The sequence below is a fragment of the Canis lupus genome, chromosome 16 (assembly GCF_011100685.1).
Source record: "Canis lupus familiaris isolate Mischka breed German Shepherd chromosome 16, alternate assembly UU_Cfam_GSD_1.0, whole genome shotgun sequence".
NCBI lineage: Eukaryota > Metazoa > Chordata > Mammalia > Carnivora > Canidae > Canis > Canis lupus.
In genome coordinates this window covers 13,283,526-13,305,930 of record NC_049237.1, presented here as the reverse complement: position 1 = coordinate 13,305,930, position 22,405 = coordinate 13,283,526, and the positions used below count along the sequence as shown (strand labels likewise).

Here is a 22,405-nt window from a genome sequence, read left to right as displayed (position 1 = left end):
TCTTCTCCTGCTTGGTTTAGACTTTATTTGCTATTCTTTCTTCAATTCCTTTAGGTGCAAGGATAGTTTGTGTATTTGAGTTCTTTCCAATTTTTGAGGAGAAATACATTGTATTGCAATGTATTTCCCTCTTAGGATCACTTTTGCTATATCCCAAAGATTTTTAACAGTTGTATTTTCATTTTCATTAATTTCCATGAATCTTTTAAATTCTTCTCTAATTTATTGGTTGACCCATTCATCTTTTAGCAGGATGCACTTTAACCTCCATGTGTTTGAGCTTCTTCCAAGTTTCTTCTTGTGATTGAGTTCTAGTTTCAAAGCATTGTTGTCTGAAAATATGCAAGGGACAATCTCAGTCTTTTGGTATCAGTTGATACCGTATTTGTGACCCAGTATGTGATCTATCCTGGAGAAAGTTCTATGTGCACTTGAGAAGAACGTGTATTCAGTGGCATTATGATGGCATGTTTTGTATATATCTGTGAAATCTATTTGGTCCAGTGTATCATTCAAGGTCCTTGTTTCTTTCTTGATGTTCTGCTTAGAAGACTGTCTAAAGACAGTCTTAGGTCTGTCTTTTGATGTCTTAAGATGTCTTAAAGACATCTTAGGTCTGTCTTTTGCTGAGAGTGCTGTGGTGAAGTCTACTATTAGTGTATTATCTAAGTATGTCTTTACTTTAGTTATTAATTGATTGATATATTTGGCTGCTCCCACATTGAGAGGCATAAATATTCATAATTATTAGGTCTTCTTGTTGGATAGACCCTTGGATAGACCATTTGAATGGTAAAAGGTTCTCCACACCTTCATTTTCAGGCTTCATGTGTCCTTAGGTCTAAAATGAGTCTCTTGTAGACTGCATATAGATGGTCTTACTTTTTTTATCCAGTCCAATACCCTGCATCTTTTGATGTGATCATTTAGCCTGTTCACATTCAGAGTAACTATTGAAAGATATGAATTTAGTGTCATATATTACCTATTCAGTTCCTATTTTTGTGGATTGATTCTTTGGGCTTCATCTTTCTTTTACACGGTCCCCCTTAATATTTCTTGCAGAGCTGGTTTGGTTGTCACACATTCTTTTAGTTTCTGCCTATCTTGGAAGCTCTTTATCTCTCCTATTCTGACTGAGAGCCTTGCTGGATAAAGTATTCTTGGCTGCATGTTTTTCTAATTTAGTGCCCTTCATATAGCATGCCGGCCCTTTCTGTCCTGATTCTGTGGAGAGGTCTGCTGTTAATCTGACATTTTTTCCCATATAAGTTAAGAATCTCTTATCTCGAGCTGCTTTAAGAATTGTTTATTTTTAAAATTTGCAAGTTTCACTATTAAATGTCGAGGTGTTGAATGGTTTTTATTTATTTTTTGGGTGGGGGGAACCTCTCTATCTCCTGGATCTGAATGCCTGTTTCCTTTCCCAGATTAGAGAAGTTCTCAGCTATGATTTGTGCAAATACACTTTGTGGTCCTCTCTCTCTCTCTCTCAGCCTCTTCTGGAATCCCAATTAGACATATATTCTTTCCTCTCAAGCTATCATTTATTTCCTTAAGCCTTTCTTCATGGGTTCTTAATTGTTTTTCTCTTTTTTCCTCAGTATCCTTCCTTTCCAACAACTTGTCTTTTGTCACTCAGTCTCTCTTCTACCTCATTAACCTTAGCAGTTAGAGCATCCAATTTGGACTGCATCTCAGTTAAAGTATTTTTCATTTTGGCCTGATTAGATCTCATTTCTGCAGTAAGAGAGTCTCTAGAGTCCTTTATGCTTTTCCCATTGCCACCAGTAACTTTATAATTGTACTTCTGAATTGAATTTTTGACATGGTATTTAAATCCACATTCAGCAATTCTGTGGCAGAGATTATTTGCTTCCAGTTCTTTCTTTTGTGGTGAATTTTTCCTTCTAGTCATTTTGTCCAGTGCACAGTGGCTGTATAAGTGATAAGAGTCAAAAATATCATCCATGACTTAAGTAAAATATACCCTAGATGATTCTGAAAAGGTCAGAGACCAGAATATAAAAGAAAAAGCAGAATAGAACAAAATAAAACAAAAGGACCACTACAATGAAAATCAAAATTTAAACAATATAGTAAAAATAAAAAAAAATAAATAAAAAACAAGGAAAAAAAAAGTGTGTTGGTGGTGGTAAGGAAGTGGTGGTGGAGAGAGAATATAGTCTCTGAAGGGACCTAGAGGGTGATCCTCTTGGTTCCTGTGTATTTTGTTTTGTATGTTAGAAGATGCTCAATTCGAAATTTATATATAAACCAGCAAAACTTATATAAAGACTCAACATAACCCCCAAACATAAAGAAGATAAAAGAAGGGGGCAGAATGGGAAGGACGGGAATATATAGTTTCACAAAATGAACCGACATGGTGTTCCACTTTGTTCTGGGTGTATTTTTGTCCATGTGTTAGAAGGTACTAACTTCCACCATTGTAAAACAAAACGATTCAGAAAAAAACAAAAAAGCAAAAACCCATATTTCATGTATCTACCAAAATTAAATTGAATATATTGAAGGGAATCCAAAAGTGAAAAATAACTGGCACTGAGGGGGGCACTTGGCAGGATGAGCACTAGGTGTTATGCTATATGTTGGCAAATTGAACTCCAATAAAAAAATAATAAAAAAACAAAAGTGAAAAATATATCTAAGACATGTAATTATAGAAATATGAAAGTCAAAAAGAAAAAAGCTTAAAAACAAAGAGTTGTTAAAACATTGTAGTTAAGGCAGGAAAAGAGAAAAAATATTGGAAATTATTACCTGATATAAAAACGAGTTGTAATGAAAACAAAAACAAAAACAAAAAACAAAACCAAAAACAACCCTTTAGTTCTATATATTATTTTCCCTCAGTCCTGTAACTCTCCAGTGCTGCTTTTTCAGTAAACTTGCTTTTCCCTTGTTCTTCCAGCATTTATTCTGGCAGAGAGGTCTGCTGTGCTGATTCTCATGTGTCTTTGCCTGGGTGCTGGGCTCAGTATGAGGTCTTTATCCTATGAGATCTTTGTAACAAGGCCCCACCTTGTTACAAGCAAAAAACTTTTCTCTCTGTAGCATTCCAGCTAACCTCTTTATATCTCAGGTCAAATCTGTAGGTGTTCATGATGTTTTGAAAGTTACCTAGGTAAGTTTGTGGGATCAGATGAGTTGAGGACCCCTACTCTTTCACCATCTTACCTTGATCTTCATTTCCATGAATTTTAAAAAATTCTTCTTTAATTTCCTGGTTGTCCCATTTATTTTTTAGTAGGATATTCTTTAACCTCCAAGTATCTGTGCTCCTTCCAACTGCTTTCTTGTGATTGAGTTCAAATTTTAAATTATTGTGGTCTGAAAATATGCAGGGAATAATCCCTGTCTTTTGGTACCAATTGAGACTTGGTTTGTGGCCCAGTATGTATGTAATCTGTAGAAAGTTCCATATGCACTCAAGAGAAGTGTGTATTCTGTTGCATTAGAACAGAATAATCTATATACATCTATGAAGTCCATCTGGTTCAGTGTGTCATTCAAAACCCTGGTTTCGGGATCCCTGGGTGGCGCAGCGGTTTGGCGCCTGCCTTTGGCCCAGGGCGCGATCCTGGAGAGCCGGGATCGAATCCCACGTCGGGCTCCCGGTGCATGGAGCCTGCTTCTCCCTCTCCCTCTGCCTGTGTCTCTGCCTCTCTCTCTATGTGTGACTTTCATAAATAAATAAATAAATAAATAAAATTAAAAAAAACAACAACCCTGGTTTCCTTTTTGCTCTTCTGCTTAGATTATCTGTCCATTGCTGTGAGTGGAGTGTTGAAGTCCCTTACCGTTCTTGTATTATTATCAGTGTGTTTCTTTATTTTGATTATTAATTGGTTTACATTATTGGCTGCTCCCAAGCTAGGAGCAAAAATATTTTCAATTGTTAGATCTTCTTGTTGGATAGATGCTTTAAGTATTATACAGTGTTCCCCTTCATCCCATACTACAGTCTTTGTTTTAAAATCTAATTTGTCTGATATAAGGATTGTTACCTCAGCTGTCTTTTGATGTTCATTAGCCATTATAAATGGTTCTCTATCCCCCCTTTTCAATCTGGAGGTGTCTTTGGGTCTAGAATGAGTCTTTTGTAGACAGCATATGGATGGGTCTTGCTTTTTTATCCAATCTGATACCCTGTGTGCTTTGATTGGAGCATTTAGCCCATTTACAATAGTTACTTAGAGTAACTATTGAAAGGTATGCACTTAGTGCCATTGTATTACCTATAAAGTCCTTGTTTCTGTAGATTGTCTTTGTTTCTTTGTGGTCTATGTTACTTTTGGGCTTTCTCTTTGCTTTTTGGATCCCCTTTAAGATTTCTTGCAGGGCTTGTTTAGTCATCATGAATTCTCTTAGTTTCTGTTTTTCCTGGAAGCTTTTAGTTTCATCTTCCATTCTGAGTGACAGCTTGCTGGATAAAGTATTCTTGATTCCATTTTTTTTCTCATTAATACTCTGAATATATCATGCCAGTCCTTTCTGGCCAGCCAGGTCTCTGATCCTGATCCTCCTGCTGGTATTCTGAGAGAGGAGCTTATTGCCCTGATTCTCAGTTGTCCATTTTGCACAGAGTTTCTGTGCCCCTTGTCAGTGGTTTGGTCTTCTGCCCGTCTAATGTTTCTACCCTTGTAGGTTAAGGACCTCTTGTCTCTCAAGCTGCTTTCAGGATTTTCTCTTTATCTCTTAGATATGCATGCTTTACTTTTATATGTTGGGGTGTTGTTCTATCTTTTTTTTTAAGATTTATTTATTCATGAGATAGAGATAGAGAGAGAGAGAGAGTAAGTCAGAGACACAGGCAGAGGGAGAAGCAGGCTCCATGCAGGGAACCTAGCATGGGACTCGATCTCTGGTCTCCAGGATCACACCCTGGGCTGAAGGCAGTGCTAAACCACTGAGTCATGCAGGCTGCCCAATGTTCTATCTTTTATTGATTTTTAGTAGGGTTCTCTGTGCCTCCTGGTCTTAGATGTTTGTTTCTTTTACCACTGTAACAATGTTATCAACTATGATTTGCTCCAGGATACCTTCTGTCCCCCTTTCTTTTTCTTCTTCCTCTTGGAATCAATAGTTCTAATATTGTTTTGCTTTATGGCATTGATGTTTTCTCAAAGCCTCCCCTCATGATCCATTAGTTGTTTTTATCTCTTTTCCTCAGCTTCCTTACTTTCCATCATTTTGTCTGTTGCTGACTCTCTCTTCTGCCTCTTACTCTAGCTGTTAGCATGTCCTTTTTAGACTGCATATCAGTTAAAATATTTTTAATTTTAGCCTAATTAGATTTTAGGTCTTTTATTTCTGCACTAAGGGATTCTATAGTGTTTTTTTATGCATTTTTAAGCCCAGCTAGTATATTTACAATTGTTATTCTAAATTCTAAGTCTGACATTTTACTTATAATCATATCGATTAAATCTATGTCAGAGAGTATTACTTTTGGTTCTTTCTTTTGTTGTAAATATCTCCTTCTAGTCATTTTGTCCAGAGAAGAATAGATGAACAAAAGAAATAAATTAAAAATTTCAACTATGACTCCAGTGAAATATACACTAGACAAATCCAAAGAGATCAGAAACCAAAAAAAAAAAAAAAAGGAAAAAGAAGAAGGGAGAAAGAAAGAACGTAATCTATCAGACACTAGATCCCCAGATTGAAAAGAATGAAAAACTTATATATACAAAAATAAATTTGAATTCAGTGAAAAGAAGCCAACAATGAATATATCTATAAAATGTAAATGTCAAAATGAAAATTTAATAAAGACTTAAAAAGACAAGAGTTGATAAAAGGAAAAAATAAAAAAACAGAAAATTTTCAACTGAAAGAATAAAGAATCATGAGAAAAAAACCCCTCAAATTCTATATATTATTTTCCCATAATGCAGAGTTTTTCAGTTCTGTGTGATCTGTAAACTTGGTATTAGCCTGATCCTCCTGCTGGTCTTCTGAGAGAGGAGCTTATTGCACTGATTCTCAGTTGTCCTTTTTGCAGAGTTGCTGTGCCCCTTGTCAGGGGCCCTTGGCTCAGTGTAAGCTGCTTCAAGTTGCTCCATGTGGCTTTTGTTACCTGAAGACTTTTTTCTACACTTTAGAGGATGAAAAAAATTAAAATGGTAGAGCCCCGATCTCCAGCCCTGGAGCTGAGTGATTCTGGCCCCCACTTTTCAGTACACACTCAGGGTAATGTAGTCAGTCAGTTCTGGGTGTGCCAAACTGCACAGACTCTTGCAGCACCCACCTGCATCAATCATCCCAGGGGAGGAAGGGTGGTTTCACCTCTGCCATACTGCTCAATGGTCCTCTGCTTGGGGAGTGGTCCCCAGATGGTGCTGTGGTTCACATTTTATGTAACACCTAGCTGAGAGGCCACTCCGGGCTGACTAATTGCAGCGGCTTCCCCATTCCAATGCTTGGGAACTCAACCACACTCAGGTACCCCCTGTTCTTTCTGTGACCTCAGGGATCCTGAGATCACAGTGTCCCACCTAGGATCCCCACCACTTCCACATTTGATCACCTTTCAGGCAGGGACATCCCTCATGAGAGCAGACTTCTAAAAGTTCCAATTTTGCACTCCACTGCTATATCACTTCCTGGTAGCTGGCTAAGGAGGTTCCCTCCCACCCTAGACTTATTTTCTGATATAGGCCCTCAGATTCACTCCCCTGCACCTCCTACCTTGCAAAAAAATGGTTTACTTTCTATTTGAAGAATTGCTGCAATTCTTTTCTTAGATCACAGGTTGAATTCACAAGTGTTCAGAATAATTTGGTAGATATCTAGTTCACTTCAAGAGACCAAATGAAATGAGAGGCCCCTCTTCTTCTGCCATCTTCTGTTCTGTGCTTTATTAATGTGAGGTATCACATTGATTGATTGGCAGATGTTGAATGAATTAATAACAAAATTAAAGAAACACATCAACAATAATATAGGGGATTTAACACCTCACTCACAGCAATGGACAGATTATATATATATAATATATATGTATATATTATATATATATAATCTCCTGCTCTGCATTTCCCAGCTCTGTGGGCGAGTGCTGTGTGAACCTGGGCACAAGTTTCTGACAGTTTCCTGTCAGAATCATCTAGAGTATGTATATATATATATATATATACACACACACACACACACACACACACATACATATATACGTATGTATATGTGTATATATATGTTATCATATGTGATGCCTAAGTATATATATATATTTCTGTCTCTGATACTGGGTTAGCTCATGGTTACTTATGGAAAAGGTGACCTGGAATTCAGAGTGTGAAATTAGGTTTTGTCATTTCCTGAAAATCTGCTTTCAGAAAGGATAAGGTGGGAGTCAGAGCACCGGAGGAGTCGGGTCCTCACCTCACCTGTCCCCACCAACTTACCTAGGTAACTTTCAAACCATCCTGAAAACCTTCAAATTCGACCTGAGATTTAAAGAGAGAACAGCTGGAATGCTACAGAGAGAAGGGTTTTTGCTTCTAACAAGGTAGGAGGGTGGAAAAAAAAAAAAGAATCAAGTGGGGGAGGGGCCCCGAGGAGCCAGGCTAAGGGAGCAGGAAAGCCCCTTCCCAGAGATGCAGGAACTTTAAAAAAATCTGCACCAGATTCTTCCAGGACGGAAAGGTGCTCAGTAAGGAACTGGGGCAGGATCGCAAGGGGGGCAGTGGAGCCCCCAGTCTCCCGGGGTCACTAACAGAGGAGGGGTACCCAAGGGAGAGTGCACCACGCATGGAGGGCCGAGATCGGTAAAGGGGCTGGAGCCCACCTGGCGGGGCCTCGGGAGAAGCTGTGGGTCAGGCGGGGGCTCCAGGCAGAGGGGGCTGCACCCTGCTGCCTTTGGGAGCCTTGGCCCTGGGAGCGTGATTCCAGCGCGCAGGCCCCGGAGCCCAGGGCGCCGGGGGATACAGCCCAGGATCCTGCACTCCCCCTGGGGACAGGCCGAGGTGGGAGGGCCCAGGACAGCCAGGACGCTCCTGCCACCGGGTGGCCCCGAGCTGTGCAGGTCAGCGCCCCCCGCCCCTGGAGCATCCAGGCCCCTGTAGACTAGGAGATGTGGTAGTTACTGCAGGAGCTGACTTCAGGGCTGGGGACCTGACCGCCACCAGTGTGGTTGTCCCTCCTGGTGTCACCCTGTGCCTGGGAGACTGGGTGCCACCAGGGAACAGGGGCCTCACGGGATAAACAACTCCCATTGAGCCCAGCACCCAACGGGGGGAGGGCAGCTCCCCCAGGTGCACACACCTGAGAGCACAGCAACCCCTCCCCCAGAGACCAGCTGGAAGGACAGGGGAAGAGCAAGTTCTGGACCGAGTAGCCCTGGAAAGCTCCAGGGGAAGTCGAGGGATTTACAGTATATAGAACCAGAGGGTACCCCTCCTTTTTTTTTCCTTTTTCCATACAAGTCGTTTTTATATCAGACTATAAATTTCCATTTTTTTTCTCTTTTGCCACCTTAACCACAATATTTTACCACCTCTTCATTTTTAAGTTTCTTCCTTTTTGACTTTCATATTTCTACTATTATATGTCTTAGGTATACTTTCCACTTCTGGATTCCCTTCAACATACTCAATTTAGTTTTGGGAGATATACAAGATATAAGTTTTTGTTTTGTGTTTTTTGTTTTCTCTGCCTTGTTTCATTCTACAATGGTGGAAGGAAATACCTTCTAAACCATGACCCTGTTGGGGATTTACCCCAAAGATACAGATGCAATGAAATGCCGGGACACCTGCACCCCGATGTTTCTAGCAGCAATATCCACAATAGCCAAACTGTGGAAGGAGCCTCGGTGTCCATAGAAAGGTGAATGGATAAAGAAGATGTGGTTTACGTATACAATGGAATATTCCTCAGCCATTAGAAACGACAAATACCCACCATTTGCTTCAACGTGGATAGAGCTGGAGGGTATTATGCTGAGTGAAATGAGTCAATTGGAGAAGGACAAACATTATATGTTCTCATTCATTTGGGGAATATAAATAATAGTGAAAGGGAATAGAAGCGAAGGGAGAAGAAATGGGTAGGAAATATCATAAAGGGAGACAGAACATAAAGACTCCTAACTCTGGGAAACGAACTAGGGGTGGTGGAAGGGGAGGAGGATGGGGCACAGGGATGAATGGGTGACGGGCACTGAGGGGGGCACTTGACGGGATAAGCACTGGGTGTTATTCTGTATGTTGGCAAATTGAACACCAATAAAAAATAAATTTATTATTAAAAAAATAAAACATGACCAGCACGCACCCAGAACCAAGTGGAATACCGTGCTGGTTCATTCTGTGAGATTATATTCTCTCTTCATTCCCATTCTGTCCCCCTCTTTTATCTCGTTTATGTTTTGGTGGTCAATGTTGGGACCCTCTACAAGTGTTTCTGGTTTATATAAATTTGGGACTGAGCGTCTTCTAACATACAGAACTAAAAATACACTCAGAGCCAAGAGGATCACCCCCTAAGATGCCTCAGGTAGACTACATTCTCCCTCCATTACAACTTCTCACCAACACCATCTCCCAGTCCCCCCTCTTTTTTTTCTTCACCTTTTTTTCATTTTTCCCCCCTCTTTACTTTTGCTTTTTTCTCTTTTCTTTTATCTTCTCCTTTGGGATTCTTGGCCTTTTATTTATTACTACTTTGTTTTAAATTTTGTTTTTCACTTTAGTGGTCCTTATCTTTTATTTCGTTCTGATCTTTGTTTTCAATTTTTGGTCTCTGACCTGTCAGAATCATCTAGGGTGAAATTTACATAGGTTGTGGTTGATATTCTTGATGCAGCCTGCTCATACAGCCACTCTGTACTGATCAAAATGACTAGAAGGAAAAACTCACCACAAAAGAATCGGAAACAGTACTGTCTGCCACAGAGTTACAGAATTTGGATTACAATTCGATGTCAGAAAGCCAATTCAAAAGCACAATTATAAAGCTACTCGTGGCCCTGGAAAAATGCATAAAGGATTCAAGAGACTTCATGACTGCAGAATTTAGATCTAATCAGGCCAAATTAAAAATCAATTAAATGAGATGCAATCCAAACTGGAGGTCCTAATGATGAGGGTTAATGAGGTGGAAGAAAGAGTGAGTGAGTGACAAAAAAGACCAGTTGATGGTAAGGAAGGAAGCTGAGGAAAAAGAAAAACAAATAAAAGACCATGAGGAAAGTTTAAGGGAAATAAATGATAGCCTCAGAAGGAAAAATCTATGTATAATTGGGGTTCCAGGGGATCCCTGGGTGGTTTAGTGGTTTAGTGCCTGCCTTCAGCCCCAGGGCATGATCTTAGAGTCCCGGGATCAAGTCCTGCATCGGGCTCCCTGCATGGAACCTGCTCTTGCCTCTGCGTGTGTCTCTGCCTCTCTCTCTGTCTCTCCTGAATAAATACATAAAATATTTTTAAAAATTGGGGTTCCAGAGAGCGCTGAAAGGGACAGAGGGCCAGAAAGCATATGTGAACAAATCATAGCTGAGAACTTCCCTAATTTGGGGAGGGAAATAAGCATTCAGATCCAGGAGATAGAGAGGTCCTCCTCCAAATCAATAAAAACCATTCAACACCTCAACATTTAATAGTGAAACTTGCAAATTCCAAAGATAAAGAGAAAATCCTTAAAGCGGTGAGAGACAAGAGATCCCTAACTTATATGGAGAGAAATACCAGATATATATATATATATACCAGAGAAATACAGCAGATCTATCCACAGAGACTCAGCAGGCCAGAAAGGGCTGGCAAGATATATTCAGGGTCCAAAATGAGAAGAACATGCAGCCAAGAATACTCTATCCAGCAAGGCTCTCATTCAGAATAGAAGGAGAGATAAAGAGCATCCAAGATAGGCAGAAACTGAAAGAATATGTGACCACCAAACCAGCTCTGCAAGAAATATTAAAGGCCACCCTGTAAAAGAAAGAGGAAGCCCAAAGAAATAATCCACAAAGCAGGGACTGAATAGATATTATGATGACACTAAATCCATATCTTTCAATAGTTACTCTGAATGTGAATGGGCTAAATGACCCCATCAAAAGTTGCAGGGTTTCAGACTGGATAAAAAAGCAATACCCAAATTCATAAAATTCATCTATTTGGTGTCTACAAGAGACTCATTTTAGACCTAAGGACACCTCCAGCCTGAAAATGAAAGGGTGGAGAACCATTTACCATTCAAATGGTCCTCAAAAGAAAACTGGGGTAGCAATCCTCATATCAGATAAATTAAAAGTTTATCCCAAAGACTGTAATAAGAGATGAAGAAGGACAGTATATCATACTTAAAAGGTCTATTGAACAAGACCTAAAAATCAAAAAAAAAAAAAAAAAGACCTAAAAATCATTAATATTTGTGCCCCTAATGTGGGAGCTGTCAAGTATATCAATCAATTAATAACCAAAGCAAAGACATACTTAGATAAAAATACACTAATAGTAGGAGACTTTAACACAGCACTTTCTGCAAATGACATATTCTAAGCACAACATCTCCAAAGAAACAAGAGCTTTAAATGATACACTGGACGAGATGGATTTCACAGATATTTACAAAACTTTACATCCAAAGGCAATTGAATACACATTCTTCTCAAGTGCACATGGAACTTTATCCAGAATAGACCACATACTGGGTCACAAATCAGGTCTCAACTGATACCAAAGGATTGGGATTATCCCCTGCATATTTTCAGACCATAATGCTTTGAAACTAGAACTCAATCAAAAGAAGAAATTTGGAAGAAACTTAAACACATCGAGGTTAAAGAGCATCCTGCTTAAAGATGAAAGGTTCAACCAAGGAATTAGAGAAGAATTAAGAAGATTCATGGAAACTAATGAGAATGAAGATACAACCACTCAAAATCTTTGGGATACGGCAAAAATGGTCCTAAGAGGGAAATACATCGCAATACAGGCATCCCTCAAAAAACTGGAAAAAACTCAAATACACAAGACAACCTCACACCTAAAGGAACTGGTGAAAGAACAGAAAGTAAAATCTACACCTAGCAGAGGTGTAGATTTATTAAGAGACTTAATAAAGATTCAAGCAGAACTCAATGAAATAGAGACCAGAAGAACTGTAGAACAGATCAACAAAAAAAGGGGTTGATTCTTTGAAAGAACTAATTAGATAGATAAACCATTAGCCAGCCTTATTAAAAAGAAGAAATACTCAAATTCATAAAATCATTAATGAAAAAGGAGAGATCACAACCAATACCAAAGAAATATAAACAATTTTAAACATTATGAGCAGCTATATGCCAATAAATTTGGCAATCTAGAAGAAATGAATGCATTTCTGGAAAACCACAAACTACCAAAAACTGGAACAGGAAGGAATAGAAAACCTGAACAGGCCAATAACCAGGGAAGAAATTGAAGCAGTCATCAAAGACCTCCCAAGACACAAAAGTCCAGGGCCAGATGGCTTCCCAGGGGAATTCTATCAAACGTTTAAAGAACAAATAATACCTATTCTACTAAAGCTGTTCTGAAAGATAGAAAGGGATGGAATACTTCAAACTCGTTTTACGAGACCAGCATCACCTTAATTGCAAAACTAAAGACCCTACCAAAAAGGATAATTATAGACCAATATCCCTGATGAACATGGATGAAAAATTCTCAACAAGATACTAGCCAATAGGATCCAACGGTGCATTAAGAAGATTATTCACCATGACCAAGTGGGATTTATCCCCAGGATGCAAGGCTGGTTCAACACTCATAAAGCAATCAATGTGATTGATCATATCAGCAAGAGAAAAAACAAGAACCATATGATCCTCTCAATAGATGCAGAGAAAGCATTTTGACAAAATACAGCATCCATTCCTGATCAAAACTCTTCAGAGTGTAGGGGTAGAGGGAACATTCCTCAGCTTCTTCAAAGCCATGTATTAAAAGCCCATAGCAAATATCATTCTCAATGGGGAACATGGGGAGCCTTTCCCCTAAGATCAGGAACAAGACAGGGACGTACACTCTCACCACTGCTATTCAACATAGAAGTTCTTGCCTCAGCAATCAGGCAACGAAAATAAATAAAAGGCATTCAAATTGGCAAAGAAGAAGTCAAACTTTCCCTCTTCACAGATGACATGATACTGTACATAGAAAACCCAAAAGACTCCACTCCAAGATTCCTAGACCTCATATAGCAATTCGGCAGTGTGGCAGGATACAAAATCAATGCCCAGAAATCAGCGACATTTCTATATGCTAACAATGAGACTGAAGAAAGAGAAATTAAGGAGTCAGTCCCAGTGACAATTGCACCCAAAAGCATGAGATACCTAGGAATACACCAAAGAGGTTAAGGATCTATACCCTAAAAACTATAGAACACTTCTGAAAGAAATTGAGGAAGACACAAAGAGATGGAAAAATATTCCATGCTCATGGATTGGAAGAATTACTATTGTGAAAATGTCCATGCTACCCAGGGCTTTTACATGTCTAATGCAATCCCTATCAAAATACCATGGACTTTCTTCAGAGTTGGAACAAATCATCTTAAGATTTGTGTGGAATCAGAAAAGACCCTGAATAGCCAGGGGAATATTGAAAAAGAAAACCAGCACCGGGGGAATCACAATGCCAGATTCAGGTTGTACTACAAAGCTGTGGTCATCAAGACAGTGTGGTTCTGGCACAAAAACAGACACATAGGCCAATGGAATAGGATAGAGAATCCAGAAATGAACTCTCAACTCTATGGTAGACTAATATTCAATAAAGCAGAAAAGAGTATCCACTGGAAAAAGAACAGTCTCTTCAATAAATGGTGCTGGGAAAATTGGACATCCACATGCAGAAGAATGAAACTGGACCATTCTTTTACACCAGACAGCAAGATAAACTCAAAATGGATGAACGATCTAAATGTGAGACAAGAATCCATCAAAATCCTAGAGGAGATCACAGTAAACACCCTTTTTGAACTTGGCCATAGCAACTTCTTGCAAGTTACATCTATGAAAGAAAGGTAAACAAAAGCAAAAATGAACTATTAGGACTTAGTCAAGATGAGAAGCTTCTGCACAGCAAAGGAAACAATCAACAAAACTAAAAGACAACCTACAGAATGGGAGAAGATACTTGCAAATGACCTATCAGATAAAGGACTAGAATCCAAGATCTATAAAGAACTTATTAAACTCAACAGCAAAGAAACAAACAATCCAATCCTGAAATGGGCAAAAGACATGAACAGAAATTTCAGAGGAAGACATAGACATGGCCAACAAGCACATGAGAAAATGCTCTGCATCACTGGCCATCAGGGAAACACAAATCATAACCACAATGAGATCCCTCTTCACACCAGTGAGAATGGGGAAAATTAACAAGGCGGGAAACCACAAATGTTGGAGAGGATGTGGAGAAAGGGGAACCCTCTTGCACTGTTGGTGGGAACATGAACTGGTGCAGCCACTCTGGAAAACTGTGTGGAGGTTCCTCAAAGAGTTAAAAATAGAGCTGCCCTACGACCCAGCAATTGCACTGCTGGGGATTTACCCCAAAGATACAGATGCAGTGAAACGGTGGGACAGCTGCACCCCGATGTTTCTAGCAGCAATGTCCACAATAGCCAAACTGTGGAAGGAGCCTCGGTGTCCATTGAAAGATTAATGGATAAAGAAGATGTGGTCTATGTATAGAATGGAATGTTAGTTAGCATTAGAGATGATGAATACCCACCATTTGCTTCAATGTGAATGGACCTGGAGGGTATTATGCTGAGTGAAGTAAGTCAGTCAGAGAAGGACAAACATTATATGGTTTCACTCATATGAGGAATATAAGAAATAGTGAAAGGGATTAAAAGGAAAGGAGGGGAACTGAGTGGGAAATATCAGTAGGGAGACAGAACATGAGAGACTCCTAACTCTGGGAAATGAACCAGGGAACCTCCCAATGAAAGGGAGGTGGGCAGGGGGATGGGGTGACTGGGTGGCGGGCACTGAGGGTGGCACTTGGCGGAATGAGCACTGGGTGTTATACTATATGTTGGCCAATTGAACTCCATAAAATATATATCTTTTTTTTTTTTTTAAAGGAAGGATAAAGTGGGTGACCTCCAACCACTCCCTAGTCTTTAAATAGTGATCTTGCAGGCTTTTCCTCAGCTCCTGAAAGGATAAATTTTAAGATAGGTGGGGTGTGGGGCAGGGAGGTTGGATTTCCTTCCTAAATTGGCAAAATTCAAATGAGCTTTTTGAGGAGAACGTTGATTAGAGGTTAGAAAGAATGCTAGGATCTTCCTAACAAATCATGGCTCCATCACTTTGTTAGAGAACCGATGTGTCATGAATCTGGCTCTTTATGACAAGGTGACTTTGGAATCAAGATGTCAGGGTTCTTGATTAAAGGGCTATTGGCAGGCTCAGAACTTTCTAGCACACAGAGAGCTGCTATCTATTCCCCAGAACAGTGACTTCTGCATCTTGGCCAAATCATCCTGTTTCAGCTTTGCAAGGAGCTACAACACCTTCCACAACTGTGTGAAAAAGAAATCCTCTATGTGAATTCTTCCTGGGGTGAAGGACCTTCTCCCCAGACCCTTTAATGACAGTAATAGCATCTTTTTCAACTTTGCATTCCTAACAAGAGGCATTTCTGTTATAAAACTAGGGTTTGCCAAATTATGCCTTGGCAAATGAATGAGTGGATGAATTAATGGGGAACCCTGTCCAGGAGTTGAGTTGCTAGACAAGATACCTGGGCTCCATGGCTCCGACCCTTCTCTTCTCAGTTAAGCCTTCTTCAGGGCCACCATGCCTCCATCTTCAGCCCTAAAGAGTCTCCTTACCACCTGTGTTCTCACTGCCTTGGTTTCCAGCATTGTGGGTAGATTGGACAAATGGCCTCTTTCCCCCTGCCCCCAGGTTGGAAGAGTAAAATGGACAATACAAAACAGAAATGCCTACTTGGGAGAGACCAGGTCCTGCTTCAGGAGCCGGACTGAACTCTGCAGGGTTGGGGACCCTGATCAAGCACCTGGGCAGTGGGCAGCTGAAAGGCCTGAGCCTGAACACTGAATGGGGCCTGATGTGGCCAAGTGGGCTCATTCAGCCCTACAGAAAGTGGGCTTCATGGTGTCTTGATTCTCAGGAATGTTTGGCTATTGGAAGTATCAACTATGATTCTTGACAGTTTTCATTCCTGAATTATTTTTTAAACACTTTTTATTTCCTTTTTAGAGAGTTATAAATGTTCAAGCTGCTCTCTTAATGCATGTAGTGCTGACCTGCAAACGACTTGTGAAGCGTCTCAAAGCTGCTTCATATATAAGCAAGAATTGAGGACATCAAGTATGTGCCAGGCCTCTCCCCAGGTTGTTCATCATGCAGGACAGACAGAAAAGGTGCTTAGAGTGAAGGAGTTTGCTGTATTTAGTGACTAGATGGAGTTCCTTACTTTCCTGTGCATCTTCTATTTTACCCTACTTTTTTATGTTGAATTCAGCCCAGATAGGACTGGGGGTGTGGGGTGGCGGGAGGAGGCAGGGTGGGAGACAGTGGGAAAAAGACTGGACAATCCTTGTTCTGCATCAACCTCATTGAAGTATGACACTCCTATTCTAACAAGTGTTAACAAACCATCCCTCCACTGGTTTATTCCATGGACCAACGCAGAAGGGCTCCTTAAGAAGTGGAAAGACTAAAGACAAAAGGATTTGAAGCACGGAATCCTTTAATAATGGTAGCCCATTTGGACATCGCTCTCTCTTTGGTTCAAAGAAGAAATTCCTTCTGGGGTTTGGTTTTGTACAGGGAAGCTCTTACAATATGTTGGAGAGAAAGGTTGTTCTTCAAGCAAGCAAGTGTGTCCCAAGGACCTTCTCAGCAACACTAGGAGATAATCAAACATTCAGGTACAACTACCAGTGCTGCCAAGAGGAGCTCTGTAGCCAAGGGGACTTCCAAGGTGAGTGCCAACACATCTCTGCTCTCCCTCCCTTCCCATCCTTTATCCCAATCCATTGTCTTATGTCTGTCTTCTAAGTACCTTCCTACGACCTGTCTCTCTGTTTCTGAGCTGCCTATTGATTTTGCTCACTGACTCACTGACTGTCTTTCCTTCCTGTGAAGGGATAGGCACAAGCCCTTCTTTTAGACTGAATGGCAGCTGGGCGGCTGGGATGGGTCCTCAGGATTTACACTAAGTATGAGTTTGTAGGTTTAAATTGTTTGCTTTTCCATTCCAGTTGAAAAGTTGTTTGTCCTTACCTATTTATTTCTGCACTCTCTTAACAGTATTTTTTTATTGAAGTATAATTAACATACAGTATTATATTAGTTTCAGGTGTACAATATAGTGATTCAACAATTCTATATATTGCTCAGGACTCATCAAGATAAATGTACTCTTAATCTCTCACCTATATAATACATCCTCCACCCACCTACCTGCTAGCAACCATCAGTTTATTCTATTTAAGAGTGTTTTTTGTTTGCCTTTTTAAAAAACCTTTGTTTGTTAATTTGTTTTGTTTTTTAAATTCTATATATGAGTGAAATCATATGATAGATATTTATTTTTCCTTGACTGACTTATTTCACTTAGCATTTATGCTCTAAATCCATCCATGTTGTTTGAAATGGAAAGATCTCATCCTTTTTTTAAAATTTTTTTATTTATTTATGATAGGCACACAGTGAGAGAGAGAGAGAGGCAGAGACACAGGCAGAGAGAGAAGCAGGCTCCACGCACCGGGAGCCCGACGTGGGATTCGATCCCGGTCTCCAGGATCGCGCCCTGGGCCAAAGGCAGGCGCCAAACCGCTGCGCCACCCAGGGATCCCCAGATCTCATCCTTTTTTATGGTTGTGTAATATCCTCTTGTATAGACACGCCTGGGTGGCTCAGTGGTTAAGCATCTGACTTTGGCTCAGGTTGTGATCCTGGGGTCCCAGGATTGAGTCCCACACTGGGCTCCCTGCAGGGAGCCTGCTTCTCCCTCTGCTTATATTTCTGCCTCTCTTTCTCTGTGTCTCTAATGAATAAATAAAATTTATTTATTCACACACACACACATACATATCACGTATTCTTTATCCATTCTTCAGTCCATGGACACCCGGGTTGTTTTTTCATATATCAGCTATTGCAAATAATTCTACAATAAACATAGGGGTGCATATATCTTTTCAAATTAGTGTTTTTCATTTTCTTTGGGTAAATACCCCAGTAATGAAATTATGGAATCACATGGAATTTTCCATTTTTATTTTTTTGAGGATCCTCCATACTGTTTTCCACAGTGGCTATACCCAAATTGCATTCCTACCAACAGTACACAAAGATTCCTTTTTCTCTGCACCCTCACAAATACTTGTTATTTCCTATGTTTTTTATTTTAGCCATTCTGACAGGCATAAAGTGATATCTAATTATAGTTTTAACTTGCATTTTCCTGATGATCAGTGATGTAGAGCATCTTTTTTTATGTGTCTGTTGGCCATCTGTATATCTTTCTTGGAAAAATGTCTATTAAGGTCCCATGCCCATTTTTTAATTGGATTATTTGTGGGGGTTTTTTGATATTGAGTTGTATAAGCTCTTTATACATTTAGAATATTATTTATATATAATTTTTATTATTGTTTATATTATTTATATATTTTATTATTTTTATATTATAAATTATATATTATTTATATATTTAATTATATATTTAAAAGATATATATATATAATTTGCAAATATCTTTCTTCATTCAGTAGGTTGCCTTTTTATTTTGTTGGTGATTTTCTTTGCTATGCAAAAGCGTTTTATTTTGGTGTAGTCCCAGTAGTTTATTTTTGTTTTATTTCCTTTGCTTAAGGAGATATATAAAGAAAAATGTGTCTACAGATGATGGGAAATTACTTCCAATGTTTGGTTATGGACTGGAAGAACGAATATTGTTAAAATGTCCATACTACCCAAGCAATCTACAGATGTGCAATTCCTATCAAAATACAACAATATTTTTCACAGAACTAGAGAAAATAAAACTAAAATTTGTACCACAAAAGACTGAGTAGCCAAAGCAATCCTGAGGGAATAAAGCTCAAAGTATCACAATACCAGATTTCAAGATACACTACAGAGCTGTAGTGATCAAAGCAGTATGGTACTGGCACAAAAATAGACACATAGATCAATGGAACAGAAGAGAGAATGCAGAAATAAACCCATGCTTGTATGGTCAATTTATCTATGGCAAAGGAGAGAAGAATATACAATGGGGATGAGGCAGTCTCTCCCAAAAATGTGCTGGGAAAACTGGGCAGCTACATGTATACAAAAGAATGAAACCAGACCACTTTTTTATGCCATCCACAGAAATAAGCTAAAAATATATTAAAGACTTAGATGTGAAACTTGAAATGATAAAATTTCTTACCAGTATTTTTTAAGACCACAAGTTACCTTCTGTCATCTAAGCATTTTTCTCCAGCCAGGGCAAAGGATCAATTCATGAAAGAAGCAAATAAACCAAATTCCTATAAGATCCTCTATTTTTCCACTTAATACCTACTCCCCTCCACACACACACACACCCTCTATGCCACCCTAGTTTTAAATAATTTTGATTTGGGGTGGAGGAATCATGGAATAAGCATGATCTTGGTTGGGGGATAATAATGCTCTGAGCTCCTTTTATGGCTTACTCTTTAAGATGAAATTTTTCTTTCTTCATTCAGTGCCTCAGAAATCCTCAGTACCCAATGGCATTAAGTGTCCTGCCTGCTACAATGTGTATGACATTTCCTGCGACCCAGTTCTTCTTGCCTGCACTGGTACAGAGACAAAGCATGTGGAAGTTATTGGCATAGGTACAACTATTTCCACAGGATTCTTGGTGTTCATTTTCTCAAAAGATATATCTGTGCTAGATATCTTTGCTGTGTAATCATTACTCCAAAACTTGGCAGTTTAAAACAATGAGCATTTATTATTTCATGGCATCTGAGGGTCAGGAGTCTGGGAGTGGCTTAGCTAAGTGCTACTGGCTGAGTTTCTCATGAAGTTGTAATCTAGCTGTCAGCAGGGCCTGTCACCAGGAAGACCTGCTTCCAAGATCACCCATGTAGTTGTCAGGCTTGGTTCTTCTCTACATGGGTCTCTGTGTGGGCTGCCTGGATGTCCTCATAATGTATTCCCCCACAGCAAGTGATGAGAGAGAGAGAGAGAGAGAGAGAGAGAGATAAGAGAGATGGAGGGAGGGAGGAAGAGCACTAACTGGCATTTCTCAGGGCAAATGATGACGGAGGAAGAAGAGGAGGAGAAGAGGGAGGGAGGAAGGAGATACTACAGTTTCAAAGTAATCAAATATCAGAAGTGACATTTCTTCACTTCTGTTGTATCCTGTTGGTTGCACAGATCAACTCTGATACAACATGGGAGAAGAGTATACAAGGACATGAATACTAAGAGATTGAAGGCCATCCTAGAGACTAACTACAATGTACAGCAGAGGCTGATACAGAGCCAAGTCCTAGTTCACTCTCCAAAGTTTGGAGGGAGCCATCTATCAGAAGAGAGAAGGGAGGAGAGGAGAGGATGAGGAGAGGAGAGGGAAGATGAAGAGAACATAACTGCTTCCCACAGCAGATTCTGAGACTTGGGAACATGTCATATCATGATCTCCTTGAATGGGAACTTGGGTCATTGGCCATCACCCTCTTCAACAAAGAGGGTGATACCTCAGTTCTGGTTTTATCATCACTACCATTATTGCTATTACCCAAATCCCATGATTCAGCACTTTATTTTTCATGATATGATTCTGAAATCTGCAGAAGGACTTGCCATTTTCCTGAGAAAAGTATGGACTTGTAATAAAATGCAAACATGCAGGGATCCCTGGGTGGCGCAGCGGTTTGGCGCCTGCCTTTGGCCCGGGGTGCGATCCTGGAGACCCGGGATCGAATCCCACGTCAGGCTCCCGGTGCATGGAGCCTGCTTCTCCCTCTGCCTGGGTCTCTGCCTCTCTGTCTCTCTCTGTGTAACTATCATGAATAAATAAATAAATAAATCTAAAAAAAAAAAAAAAAAGAAGATGCACACATGCTATTCAGATAGAAAACAACAGGTACCAAGGGGCTGTTTAGCTGAATACATGAGTTCTGATCTCAGGCTTTTACCTCTCTTCCAACCATCTCTCCCCTAGTCAGAAGGCACTGACTCCAGTCTCAGCTATGCATCTGACACAGCAGGGGCCCTTTGGGATTCATCCTAAACTGAGATGTCGGACCCAAAGGGAACTAAGTCTTGGTCCCTGGACAGAGATGGAGCTGTGGTTCTTGCTTCTTTCACATAAGGCGGAGGGGAATTCTGGGGCATTTTGTGTACCCTTTTCTTCCCCGAGGGAGGCGGATAGGATAGGATGTGGGTAAAGAGGGGAGACAAGAGAGAAGACTAACTCTTGGATTTTTCTTTTGGCAGATAGTCCTATATTTATGATTTTTGCCATGGGTTGTGCTACTGAAACTGCAACTTGAGGAATATAAATATATTGAATAACATAAAAATCCATACCAACTGTACAGAATAAAGCAATGGAGATCCCCACTGATGTTCATCACCTCATCAATCTTGACTGGTCCCTTCTTGCTCAAAGCCTTGCTTTGAAGTTTACACACTTCCAAGCTCATAATCCTACAAACCTAAAATGTTGGAGTCCTCTGATGACTCCCCTCCCCAACATTCCCCAGACATCGCATAATTAAATTGCTGATATTTCCTTAAGTATGTTTGTAATCATTTGTTAGTAACTCAGGTGAAAAAAAAATCTTATGGGGAGGGGTCCCTGGGGTAGCTCAGTGGTTGGCACCTGCGTTTGGCACAGGGAGTGATCCTGGAATCCTGGGATTGAGTCCTACATCAGGATCCCTGCATGGAGCCTGCTTCTACCTCTGCCTGTCTCTGCCTCTCTCTCTCTCTTTCTGTGTCTCTCATGAATAAATAAATAAATAAAATATATTTTTAAAAAATCTTATTCATTCATCTAATGGATTCTTTCTTCAACCCAAGTAATAAGTAAGGAAATATTAGATAGCATCTCAGGCTGTGTCCTCCACAAGTCAGGGGCAGTCACAGCCATTCTTCATGTGATGCCATGAGGAAGCAGAGGGGCAAGGAATAACCCTTACAGGATCCAAACTATGATGTCCTCATGGTGCTGAACACAACAGACACCCTGATACCTGCTCAGATGGATCTCTTGATTCTCCAAATTCAGTTTCCTACAGGGTGTAGTAAGTTGCTTAAAAGAAAAGAATACCTCACACGTAATTATGACCTTCTGGGAAACAATCTGTTGTCTGTATCATGCTGGGGACCTCACACTCTATA

General features: G+C 40.0%; 1 protein-coding gene across 3 annotated transcripts; it reads left to right on the top strand.

The window, feature by feature from the left end:
• The first annotated feature begins 15,442 nt into the window (after nt 1-15,442).
• LOC102152245 (protein RoBo-1-like) lies at nt 15,443-21,801 on the top strand. Of its 3 annotated transcripts, XM_038559219.1 has the most exons (5): nt 15,443-15,632; nt 16,262-16,425; nt 16,835-16,988; nt 19,753-19,884; nt 21,497-21,801. In XM_038559219.1, the coding sequence occupies exons 2-5, from the start codon at nt 16,375-16,377 to the stop codon at nt 21,550-21,552; spliced, it is 393 nt and encodes a 130-aa protein (XP_038415147.1). In that variant the 5' UTR covers nt 15,443-15,632; nt 16,262-16,374; the 3' UTR covers nt 21,553-21,801. The 3 variants fall into 3 exon arrangements, with proteins under 3 accessions (XP_038415147.1, XP_038415146.1, XP_038415148.1); XM_038559218.1 differs by having other exon boundaries at nt 15,443-16,425; XM_038559220.1 differs by having other exon boundaries at nt 15,443-16,425; nt 16,697-16,988; nt 21,497-21,799.
• Nucleotides 21,802-22,405: the final 604 nt, after the last annotated feature.